The sequence below is a fragment of the Carettochelys insculpta genome, chromosome 8, assembly GCF_033958435.1.
Source record: "Carettochelys insculpta isolate YL-2023 chromosome 8, ASM3395843v1, whole genome shotgun sequence".
Lineage (NCBI taxonomy): Eukaryota > Metazoa > Chordata > Testudines > Carettochelyidae > Carettochelys > Carettochelys insculpta.
The window spans coordinates 17,094,447-17,107,286 of record NC_134144.1 but is presented as its reverse complement, the minus strand read 5'-3'; the positions used below and the strand labels follow the sequence as shown (position 1 = coordinate 17,107,286).

At 43.6% G+C, this 12,840-nt stretch overlaps 1 protein-coding gene across 1 annotated transcript in view; it reads right to left on the bottom strand.

Annotated features, from left to right (window-relative positions):
* DNAH7 (dynein axonemal heavy chain 7) overlaps positions 1 to 12,840 on the bottom strand; it is a 267,061-nt gene that overhangs the window by 49,768 nt on the left and 204,453 nt on the right. The window contains exons 44-46 of the mRNA XM_075001322.1: positions 10,299 to 10,479; positions 3,160 to 3,345; positions 1,309 to 1,472 (exon numbers count right to left, since the gene is read on the bottom strand). Of these exons, the coding sequence (XP_074857423.1) occupies positions 1,309 to 1,472; positions 3,160 to 3,345; positions 10,299 to 10,479 (531 nt within the window). The remainder of the gene's footprint in view (positions 1 to 1,308; positions 1,473 to 3,159; positions 3,346 to 10,298; positions 10,480 to 12,840) is intronic.

Here is a 12,840-nt window from a genome sequence, read left to right as displayed (position 1 = left end):
CTTTACTTCATGCAGCCAGGTTTTGGAACTTGTTTCCCTATTTATACAAATACCACTCTCCTGTTGCCACAGGTAAAAGGTCACTCATATAGATCCAGAAACCTTTCTGTTCAAACAGGTTCCCCATCCTAAGCAACCCTGTGCTTTCCTAGAGTTCTAAACATATATCTGAAGCACATGCACAATCGTAGCCAACTGTACCCTGTTCACCTCATTCTGTTCAACAAAACAGAGCCGCAACATGGCTTAAGATAACATGTTAAAATCAGTGGTTGTGCTAGGAATCTGAAGAACTATTTGAAGACAAGGAATAAAGACTCATGGTCACTAGTGGCACTGGTGGGTATCTCAGCAAGATTTGCAAAGTAGGTTCCATATGTGTGCGGAGCCTTCCATTGGTAGGAAAGTGAGTTGGTTCCCAAATAATTCTTTGAGTTACAAAGCTCTAGTTTTTTATATAATTTGAAGCAACAATTCCATGTCTAACCCATGTTCTACTACAACATGTCCTGTACTTAAACTCTGCTTTTCCTTCCCCTCCACCCTACTTTATTTACTGTTCACAATTTCCAAATAGTGATGAAGGAAAGGAGCTGTGCTGCAGAATGAAAAAGGTATTACTTGATATTTTCCCTTAGTAGCTTTTCTTCTCATTCAACACAAACTAGTAGTCTGCTAAATGATTGGAACAAAATACATAGCAAACAGAAATGTTCATGTAAAGGGAGAATTAAACATATATTTGTCTTAGGGTTCATTAATACGTTGCATGAGATATCTTAGCCCTAATAATTGGTTGCCAGAGTATGTCAACAGCTTTGGAAGAACTCTGTTGGCAGCTTGAGCATCCAGCAACAATGTTGTACTGCCTCTGAATTCCACAGCTATGGGGTATTACCTATCAGATCCGCAAAATAAGTCTCACTGCACAGACATGAAGATTTCCTGCTGTTACTTCACCCCCCGATTATTCAAGGATAGGGTATCCAAAATTTGCTCTGTTTTAATTGCTGATTGGTAACAAAGAAGTTATTGTGTGTATTTGTGGAATGGAATTTATTGCAACCTTCAAACATACAAAAAGTTCAGTCCATTTTTAGCAACTCATGAGAATTAAACGAGGGGAGTTACTTTACATTCTAGAAGCTTTGAAAAAGCATACAGTAAGAAACAGAAATTGCTTTGCTTTTTGTTTTGTTTAACACTTAAGTTGGCACTCAATAATGTTGTGTGTCCATAAAAACTAAAAACTACATTATAAGCAACTATTTAGTTAAAATTGAAAGGTGTGAAACATTTTATACTTACGAGATAATGATACCATTATCAACAGAAAATGTGTCAGATGGTAGTCCAGCAATGTTCCAAGCTCTGATTTTAACAGGTTCTCCCAAAGTATTTGTTAACGAAAAATCATCTGAACAAGGAATATCTTTCATTTTACATAGTGATACCCACTCATTTGTTTGATGCTAGAAGAGAAGGCAAACGTTAAGTAAAGATTTGTCTGTTCCCTATTACATTTATAAGGCAATCAATACGTTTATTTATATTTTTCCAATTCTCATTCAAATCATTGCTACAGTAAGGTCACTTCTGTACTTATCTAAACACACACAAAAAATCACATCTGAAGAAATCAAAACACATGGTAATTACTATTTATGTAGAACATTCAGCACCAGTTTCTTCACTCAGGCTGAACTACAGTGAGCACAAGACAGAAGAAATCAAGCAACACAATTGGCTTTAGGTTACATTCGCATTCCCCTGACCTTGGGGTCAGCTCCTGTGGCCCTGGCAGCTGCAGCCAAACACAGCTCCAGTCATGATGAGGCTCCAGCAGCAGCGACTCTGATGAGTCGCCAGCTGTTTGTTTGTTTGTGTGTGTGTGTGAGTCAATGTTCAAAGATGGTGACGGATTTTAGATGCCCCTAAGTTTACATGCCCAAATTGTGACAACCCAAGCCTGATTTTCAGCAGTGCTGAGCAACCATTTCTTCACTGGAAGCCCATGGGACATCCAATTGCTCACCAGCTCTGAACATAAGAGCAAAAGTGCATCAAATTAAGCATGACAAAAATGCAGGCATCCAAAATGATGAGCTAGTTGAAAGTCTTGACCTCACATCCTAATCGTGCAGTTATTTTATACATGCAACTTCCACTGATTTCCATGGGAATTAGTTACCTGCAGCAATTTTACAGACAACTGAGAAAATCAACCACAAGGTTCAAGTATTTTACAATTAATGTGGTTAGCAAAACGAAAACCCCAGACCAGGAGGTTGCCAGATATGCAAATATGCCAGTTAAAGAAGAGCAGCTGTGGAGGCACAGGAGAGGCAAAGCTGCAGGATCCCTCAGTGTGGTCAGGGTAATGCCAGCAGCACTAGGGCCGGGAAGCTGATGGGGGCCTGGTAATGCCAACAGCACTGGGTCTGGGAAGCTGGATGGGGCCCGGGTAAGGCGGCCAGGGCCAGGAAGCCAGCTGGGGCTGGGGCTGTGGTAACACCAGCAGCACTGGAGCCGGGAGAACGTCAGCAAGCCACCAAGGCTGGGAAGCTTGCTGGGGCCACAGGATCGAAAGCAAGCCACTAGGGCCACAGTAACACCAGCAAGCTACCAGGTATGGGAAATACCAGCATGCCACTGGGCTGGGTTAATGCCAGCGGCGCTACGGCTGGGGTAACACTGGCAGAGCCAGGAGAATGCTGGAGGTGCCAGGACTGGGGTGATGCTGGCAGCTTCAGAGCCAGGAAGCCAGCTGGGGCACCGGGGAATGCTGGCAATTCCAGGAAGCCTGCTGGGACTACAGGAACTCCGCCAGTGATGTGGCTGGGGGAAAGTGGCATGTGTGTGCCAGTTATCCAAGACTTCCGGTCAAATGAATACAGGATAAAAGAGAGTTTTCTGTAGTAAATCAATACGAAGGAACAGTTCCTCTGTGTTATTCTAAGTGAAATTCAAAATCCTGGACTATGTATCTATAGCTACATCTATACAGGGACAAGACAAACCAGTTTTTTCAGTTCTTGAAATTTTTGAAGTCAGTTAAAATATTTTTAAAAATCTAAAATTTTTTATCAGGAAGAAAAATTGCCTAGTTGGTTTCATACAAAATCTTAAACATTTAGATTAAACAACTGTATTCATTACTTGTCTATAGCTGGATGTGAAGGCTCCCAGGTAAGCCACTATCCCTGATGAAATGAGAGTATCGCCAGTCAAATTGATGTATTGTCTCCCCAGCTCCAAAGCAGTCTGGCTCCAGCGAGTTTTCTCACCACCAAGGCCTCCAATCAATTGTTCTGCTCTCTGTAGCTTTTTGCTGCACAGGTCAACCTCAAAAACAAAAAATAAACTACACATAATTACAGCACTTGTGCTCTAGATTACTTTCATTTTCATTTAAGTCATTCACGAACACTTAGGGGACATCCTGCAATTATTTGCCTGTATGCACTTTTTTTTTTTTTATAATGTCAACAAACAGGAAAAATTTGATTAAACCTTTAAAAGTCTGAAGAAGGAAAATAATCTGCCTAACAGATTATCTTGCTTACTTGTACTGAGATAAAGTCCATGAAATTTAAGAGTCCATGAAATTCCCCAAATAAATTACAAAATTAATATAAAACATTGAATGCCTAATACCTTTGTATGTGATACAGAAGATATCAGTGTTTGAGGAAGCCTAAGAGCTCATGGGATATCAAACTAACTTTTGTTCACTCTCTCATAATTTTTTCCCTTGTAAAATATATTTCTGCTTCAACAAGAGGTATAATTTAATAATAATGTAACCCAATTCTTCTACATTTATTACATCACTGCAGGGCAGCACTGAGTCCCCACCAGCCCCGAATTCACAGTGTCCTCCTTCTGTCAGTGGCACACAAGAGACTTTCCAAATAAGACAAACAGCACTGAGGTCCTTTCTCTTGCTCTTTCCCTTGAAAGAGGGGAATAAAAGAAAAGAAAGGCAAAACAGTTCTGTTTCTTAGGCTATGTCTATGCTAGCCCCGGAACTTTGAAAGGGGCATGATAATGAACCTAACTGAAAGATGCTAATGAGGCACTTCCATGAATATGTAGCGCCTCATTAGCATAATGGCAGCCACAGCACTTCGAAAGTGCTGCTTTCGATCACGCACAGCTCGTCTACATGGGGTCCTTTTTGAAAGAACCCCACACACTTCAAAATTCCTTTATTCCTGTAACCAAATACACATCTGCAACACAGACTGAAGAAAAACAATTAAATAATCATTTTTTCTTCCACTAGATGCAGCTAGCTGTCTATTCCATGCAGGTGACTCACAAGCAGCATTCACTGAAGGTGGGGATAAACCACGACTGCAGGCTTGCCTTTCCAAAGTTTGCACCTGATCTGGATGCAGTAGTAAAGGCATAGTAGTTTGTAAATACTTGTACAGGGACCAAGTGGCAGCCCTGCAATATCCCATATAGGAATGTCACTTTGTAATACCAATTGGCGTTGCCAGTGTCCTAATGGAACGAGCTCTCACCCTAATAGAGGGCAAAGTCTGAGCTACTTTCTGTGTTGTCATGAAACAGGAAGTTATCCTCCTGGAGACAGTGTGTACAGAGGCTGCTTCAGTCTGCATATGAAATAGATGAGGTGGAGAACAGAAAAGTTTTAGTCCAGATAAAAAGCCCAGCATCACCAGGAAATGCTGATAATGAAAATGCTGATATGCTGGGGTTGAATGCAGCTTAGAGAAGAACACTGGTAGATACATAACTTGGTTGAAATGAAGCTTACAAACATCTTTAGAGAAAAACTTAGGTATGGATGAAGTTATTTCATTTTTGGGAAACTGCATATGAGGCGGCCCTGCAACTCACATTTTCTCCATGCAGACACTTTTGCAATAAAGAAATATGTCTTCTGACATACAAAGGATAAAGAACTTAAATGGCTGGAGGTCCCATAAGGATCTCTTAGGCAATATTAAGGTGCCATAAAGGAACTGGTTCTTTCACCAGAGGGTAAAGATAAATGACTCATTTGAAGAACAATACTACCATGGAGTTTGAAAACAGTGACTTCCCATGGATGAGTGAATGAAATGTGAAAATCACCACTGATGCACTCTCAGTGAACTAAGTGCCAAACCGAAAGACTGATAGTGTAGCAGGAACTCCTACATGTCCTGGATTAAAGCCATCTTTGATCAAACTCTCTGGGCTAATAACCACATTGAGAACTGCTTCCATTTGGCAAAAGAGCACATGCTAGATGAAACATTTCTATTGTTAAGAAAGATTTGCTGCGTCACCTGCAAAAATCTTGCTCATCCTCCCCCTCCTCGTCATGTAACCTAAGGGCATTACTTGTTGTTTCTTATGGCAAATAGGTACATTGTTGCCTCAAACCACAAAATTAGTTGAACCACAGGATCAGAACTCATAGAATGGTAGGGCTTGAAAGAACAGGTGAGCAGTCTTTTAGTCCAGTACCCTGCACTATAGCAGGACTAAGTATTATACAGACTATCCTTGACAGGTGTTTGTCTAACCTGCTCTTAAAAATCACCAACAATGGAGATTCTATAACCACCCTAGGCTATGTATTCTAGTGCTTAATTACCCTACCAATTAAGAAGTTTTTCATAATATCCAACCTAAACTGCCCTTGATGCAATTTAAGCTAAAAGCTTCCGAGCTTACCCTCAGAGCTTGAAGAGAACAATTTTTCTCTCCCCCGTTTTATGTACTAGAAAACTGTTATAATCCCCATAAGTCTTCTGTGCTCCAGACTAAACAAATACAATTTTTCTTTCTTCCCTCATAAATAACGTTTTCTAGACCTTTAACCGTTTTGTTGCTCTTTTCTGGACATTCTTCACCTGAAATGTGGTACCCAGAATGGGACATAATACTCTCGCTGACACTTAGCACAGAACAGAATGGGGCAGAAGAATTATTTCTTGTCTTACTTACAACACTCTTGTTAACACATCCCAGAATGATGGATTTTTGCAACATTACACTGTTGACACATATTTATCTTGAGATCCACTACCATCCCCACATCATTTTCTGTGGTACTTCTTCCTAGGGATGGGTACTGCACTCAGATTATTGTTAAGGTCTTAGGCTGCACTTCCAGATACAGGTGGCAAATGATATGGAATCAGCTGGTTGGCAGAAACATTCTCAAACTCATAGAGTCTATCAGGGTGCCAATGAACATGATCCTATGATTTGGAACTAATACTGACTTTCCATTGTTTAGGCTAAGACCTAGATGGGTAAGTAAGCATAGAAGAAACTGAAAATGAAAGAGGACAACTTCTCTGGACTTTTCCTCAGTAACCAATTGTCCAGATACAGGATAGATACTTCCTGAGGTATGCTTCTAGGGACTGGAAGATGCAACAAAAGAAGCTATATATGGGCAACAGAGGACATATCACTTGATGATTACCTGTTGTGTTCATTCCCTCTGGGGCACCTGGCATGGGCCACTGTCAGAAGATTGGATACTGGGAAATGAAACGCTGAAACTTAGAAATGTAAAAGAGAGCATGGTGCCAGTGTGCCATGACAAACTCGGGAAACCTCTTGAGGGTTAGGAGCAACTGATGCATGGAAATAAGTTCCTGAGGTCCAGAGCAGCAGACTAGCCATTGTGATTTAATGCAGGTGAAGAGTTGCCAGGTGACTTTACAGAATCTCATCTATTGGATGAATTACTTGAATTCAAGGGGGTCAAGAATAGGTCTTTACCTTCTTTTGGGTTATGGAACCAGAAATAGCAAAAATAGAATGCCAGTCCCTAGTACTGCATTGAAACCTCCTATGCAGCCCCCAGTTGCAGCAGAGGGAAGCTGGTCAAAGAGCAGCGTATCATGGGAAGGCTCCTGAAAAGTGACATAGTAGAAGGTGAGGAAGAGGAATGAAAAAGAGCAGTATGGTGCAGCCTAATCTGGTGGTGCTTAGGATTCAGATGGCTATGTTTACTGAGTATTAAACATGGTAAAAACGAGCCAGGTTTGGGGAGGTCACCACTGCATCATTGCCATGGACACGCAAATCAAAATGGATGCCGCATGCCACAGGAGGATGAGCATACTGGCTAACTTTCACCTCTGGGATCTACGCCATTTCCTGGGATAGTCCTGCTGCTTTAAATGAAAGTGGAACTGCCCAAAAATGATGCATGTGGTACACTGCTGTTGCTGTTGGCTGCTATCATCTCGATAAACGCTGTATATAAATAAAGTAGCTCAGGAACCCTTAGAAGAGAGAAGGGTCAGTCAGTCTCTTCCAAAACCAAAAACTGATCATTAAGTAAATCTTTAACAGTCTGCTGCATGTTCAGCACAATACTCTAATTGAGGGATGAGCAATTTTTTACATCAGGCCCCACTTTGTCCTTGTAATTAGCAGAGACCCCAGAACAACTCTAATGTAATCCAAACCCACAGAAATTTCAGTTAGGTTCATATGAGAAAAAATCCTTTCAGCATGTGTAAGAACATAAGTATACAGAATGTAAAAACTTTATTCATCAGTATATAAATGTGAATACACACATAAAAACAGTGACCTGTTTCAACATTTTTAATGAGATGGATGAGCCTGAAACCCAGAAGCTGATTGTGCTGTGCCCACTGCACAAAATTTCACACACACCCCCCCCGAGGAGGCCTGCTCCCCACTTTGTGCACCCCTGCTCTAATTCTGCAGCCATGAGGCCTTCCACCTGGTCACAAATGATGCCAAAATTCTAGCAGGTGCATCCACCACATTCATGTCTGACTGCAACAAAGCCTTGGCTACAATATATCTTTCTGCAATGAGTATCTTAAACTCTTCTCTCGAGGCTTCTGGCAACTTGTTCATGAACTTGGATGTGGCCATCCCGTTCACAAAAGTCATGTTTAGAGAGCAACAGCAGGTGGTTTGTCATGCATGTCTGCAGGGCAGAGGAGGTATAAATCTTTCTCCCCATCAAGTCCATCCCTTTGGCCTTTTTGTCACTATGCACTTTGCTGATCTCAGTGCAGTACTGGAAAGTAGACAGGCAGACCACTTGTGCTGGAAGCAGGGCTTCCAACTCCCTATTCACAAAAACCCTGAACGCCTTTGCTCCACCCCTCTGAAGCCCCATCCCTGCCCCTTTTCCTAGGCCCCACCAACCATTCCCTCTTTCCCTCGGTCACTCGCTCTCCCCATCCTCACTCAATCATTTTTACTGGGCTGGCTCTGCGGCTTGGGGTCAGTTGTGGATTAGGGCTCCAGCTGCATATGCAGGCTTCAGGGTACAGCAAGAAACGATGAGTTCAGGGTGCAGGAGGGAGCTCCACGCTGAGGCAGTGGGTTGGAATGGGAAAGAGGGTGAGGGTTCTGATTTGGGGTGTGAGATCTGTGGTGGGATGAGGGGTTTGGGGTGCAGGAAGGATCTCCGGGTTGGAAGTTGGAGCCATAAGGTTCTGAGTATGAGAGAGGACTCCAGACTGAGGTAGAGGGTTGGTATGTGGAAGGGGTACGGGCTGTGGGCTGTGAGTACAGGCTACTGGTGAAGCCAGCAATGAGAGATTCAGAGTGTAAGAGGAGGCTTGGGGCTTGGGCAGAGCTTAGGGTATGGGAGGGTTCAAGAGCTCTGGCTGGAGGTACAGACTGTGGGATGGGGCTGAGGATGACCGGTTTGGGGTGCAGGAGGATGCTTCAGTCTCAACTGAAAGGTTCAGAGGATAGAAGGGGGATCAGACCTGTGGCAGTGGACTGGGACATGGGGGGAGGTCAAGGGTGCAGGATCCAAGTGGCGCTTACCTCAAGGAGCACTTTGAAGGGACAGCAGGTGTGCCCCCATCTCCCGGCTGCTATGGGAGCTGCAGCCAGATGGCTCTGCATGCTGCCTTGTCTGCAGGAATTCCCCCCCACCTGCAATCCCAATGGTTGCATTTCCCAGCTGTCAAGGGCAAGAAGGTGCTGTTTCAGCCAGAAATCTCTTGACACATGAATCTGCTTCTAGAATTGCACAGATGCGGCACCGCTCCTTAATATGTCCCTCACCAAGACATAAGTACTCTGTGTGCAAACTACTACTGGGGGTGGCCCTCCCACATGACAGATGATGGGTGAACTGTGGTGAGGGCATCGCACAGGGCAGCCAACAACTTCAGGTAACACCAAGCTAAATCTAAGGTACCTATAATAAACTAGAACAACAAGAAGTCTTGTGGCACCTTATAGACTAACAGACATTTTGGAGCATAAGCTTTCATGGGCAAAGACCCACTTCACTGGATGCGTGAGTGGGGGCGGGGTTTCAGAGGGGTACTTAAAGAATGGGGTCAAAGGAAAAGGGAGGGCCAGAGCTGACAAGGTCTATTCAGCAAGGTGGAAATGGCCCATTATCAGTAGCAGGTATTAAAAGAGGAAAAAACAAGTCAGATCAGACGGGAGATATGAGCCATTGTCAGAGTCTAATAGGGAGATCTTAACACCCATGGCAGAGAAGCTGCCTTTATAAGCTGTGAGCCACTCCCAGTCTCTGTTTAATCCTTGGTTAATGGAGTCAAATTTGCAAATAAATTACAGCTCTTTTGACACCTACTATTGATAATGGGCCATTTCCACCTTGCTGAATAGATCTTGTCAGCTCTGGCTCTCCCTTTTTCTGGGACCCCTTTCTTTAAATACCCCTCTGAACCCTCCCCCCGAACTCATGCATCTGACAAAGCAGGTCTCTGCCCACGAAAGCTTATGCTCCAAAATATCTGTTAGTCTGTAAGGTGCTGCAAGACTTCTTGTTCTTGAAGCTACAGACTAACACGGCTACCTCTCTGATATAATAAACTAGTATCTCAAGGGAAAATCTCAGGAAACAAACTAAAAAATTGAGATAAAAGCATCACACTGAGTTCTGATTCCAGCCACAGGTAGTTAGGAGGAACTGAGACACATCAGGATAGTGTCATCCTTATTTAACAAAGGAGGGCACAGGGACAGAAGCCATTGGCACTGGGCCTCCATATACCTTTATGGAATATATGGCTACACCTACTTGGAGAAGAACTTTTCCTCTATGGTTTAAAAATGTATAGGTAAACATTTTTTACAGTGAGAACAAATTATTTGATAAAATCTCGAATTACTGAAAAGTGAAAGAAACCAACGTTAGAAGCCAGTCTTACTAGACAAAGAATACTGCATTCTCACATAACTGATGGCTGTTTGTGATTGGCAAGCCCTCCTTATTTTTAAACTTTTTCAGTACATTAGCATTAGAAATAGTTTTATCTATATGTATTAAATACCTGATTCTCCAGATCAGCTTTCTCCTGCTTCTTTGATTCCAATGTTTGTTGGAGTATAGCCAATTTGTCCTGAACTTCCTTGAGGGCTGCTTGTTTTTTTCTCAGACCATCCATGGCAATCTTCAGTTCCCCTTCAGCCTGATTTAGCTTTATCTTTTTGGGGGCAACAACTTTTGCCACTCTAAATAAAATAAATTAGTAGATTAAATTTATCACAAACATACTGTGAATTTATATATCTTGAGCTACGTCTACGTTAAAGGTCTCTTTTGAAAAGTGAAAATTCAACTGATTCCATTCAATGTCATTCAGGAGATACTCGAAAGACAGGTCAACTCTTTCAGAAGGGAGTGTCCACACATCCACACATGCTCTTTCAAAAGAGCTGAGCGGGAAATGGCACGGATGGTGTTGCATGGCTGACAAGCCCTTCTGGGGCTCACAGCCAGCTGCTCCCTGAAAGGGACCCTCCCATATTCCCACACTCTGCAGTCACTCAGGTTCACAGAGGTTTCACAAGCACTGCACAGCCTCTGCATGGAACACACAGTGTTTGGCAGCCTGTCCCTGATGGATCCTCAGCAGCAGCTCCTTCTGTTGGAGCTGGACATCCTCCATGCCCTGATTGGCCACCTGTCCATCATGGTCATTGCTGCCCTCTGACTCCTCCTGTAGTTGACCCCCAATGCTGGGGACCTGGAGCTGCTTGACCTGGGATGGTGCTGGCGTTCCCCTCAAGTGCTCTGGCACTTCTGGAGCCACCGAAACAGCTGAGAGTGGTGGGAGGAGGTGGTGCCGGGGGACTGGGATGATGCTCAATGGCTGCAGAATTTCAGAATGAGCAAGCAGACATTCCAGGAGCTCTGCCAGGGGCTTGCCCCCAGCTTGGCTCACCAGGACACTCATATGAGGTCCACCCTTCCCCTTGAAAAATGGGTAGCGATCGCCATCTGGAAGATGGCCTCCCCTGACAGCTACTAGTCTGTGGGTCACCAGTTTGGAGTTGGCAAGGCCACTGTCAGGGCTGGAGGTTACGTATGTTCAGCTCACACACTCACCACAGGGAGTGTAGAGTCGTAACCCAGGAAAGGGGGAACCTTGTCATGGGGGGGCAGGCACGGTGGGGGCAGGAATGCTCACATGCCCCTCCTCCCATGTATCATCAGTGTGATGCTGCTGCACAGGATCATCTGCATGGGGGTCGTGAATGCAGCCATTGCAGGATTCGAGTGCTTGGCTTCCCAAAACTGCTCTGGTGTCTTGGATGGGATGCACATCCTCATCTGTGCCTCAGAACACAGTGCAGGAACACACATCAATAGAAAAGGCTATCACTTGGCAGTGCTCCAGGTGCTGGTGGACAGCAGAGGCCACTTCATGGACATTTATGTGGGCTGAGCAGGACAGACACACAATGCCCAAGTGTTTTGTAATACCAGGCTCTGCTGCCGCATGGAGGCCGGGATATTTGTTCCCCATAGAGAGATCAGAGTTGGGGATGCGACCATGCCCCTCTGTATGTTGGCAGACGCTGCCTACCCTCTGCTGTTTTTGCTGATGTGGCCCTACACCGGCCACCTCAATCCCTCCCAGGAGGCATTTAACACTCACTTCAACCAGGCCTGAAATGCAGTGGAGCAGGCCTTCAGGTGCCTGAAGGGCTGATTGCAGTGACTCCTAACACACCTGAAGGTGGGGCTACAGAACATTCTCCAGGTGGTGGATGCCTGTTGTGTCCTTCACAACATTGTGGAGGGCTAGGGCCTCACCCACAGTCAACCCACGCAGCCCTCCCCCAGGCATGCAACCCTCTCCATCCCTCCACCATGACCACACCACACACTCACATCCACCCACCCATCAATATTACGGGACAATGTAATAACAATTTTTGTGTCAATAAATGTAAATATTAGACACTTTGGACCACTTTTCAAAAACCACTATGGATTTTCTAACTTGCTAAAATATTTTAGATTTACAAAATTATATTCTCAGCTGTTTCACACATGCAAACACACATTTATGTGCACAAATAAAACAGATAATTTTAAAACTGCTTTTCACATCCTCTGGCAGGAACAAGCCTTTTCTGAGGACTTAAAATGACTGCACGCACATTACTGAAAATATGGCCCTATCATTTAAAAATAAAGGAAAATTACAAAATAAGATAAAATAAATGATGTGTGTATTTTCAATTACTGGCTAGCCAGTCATTAGGTGATATTTTACAACTATTCCCCTCACAATAATACTAAGCCAGATCTTCAACTGGTGTAAAGCAGTATATCTCCGTTACATACTGCAGCTTAAGGATTTTGCCCACTGTTTTTTAAGCTTACCGGAAGTTCCACTGCAGACATTTATGACATATGCAGCTGTTACTTGAGAGTGACAGCCTGCACGCTATCCTCACCTCTTTTATAAGACTATGATATATTTTATATAAAATATGCCTTCTGAGGTGTCATTTGAAATCTTACAATTTGTTGGTCATTATTTTCCTAGTAAAATATTTGTGGCAACACTGTTTGTAAAG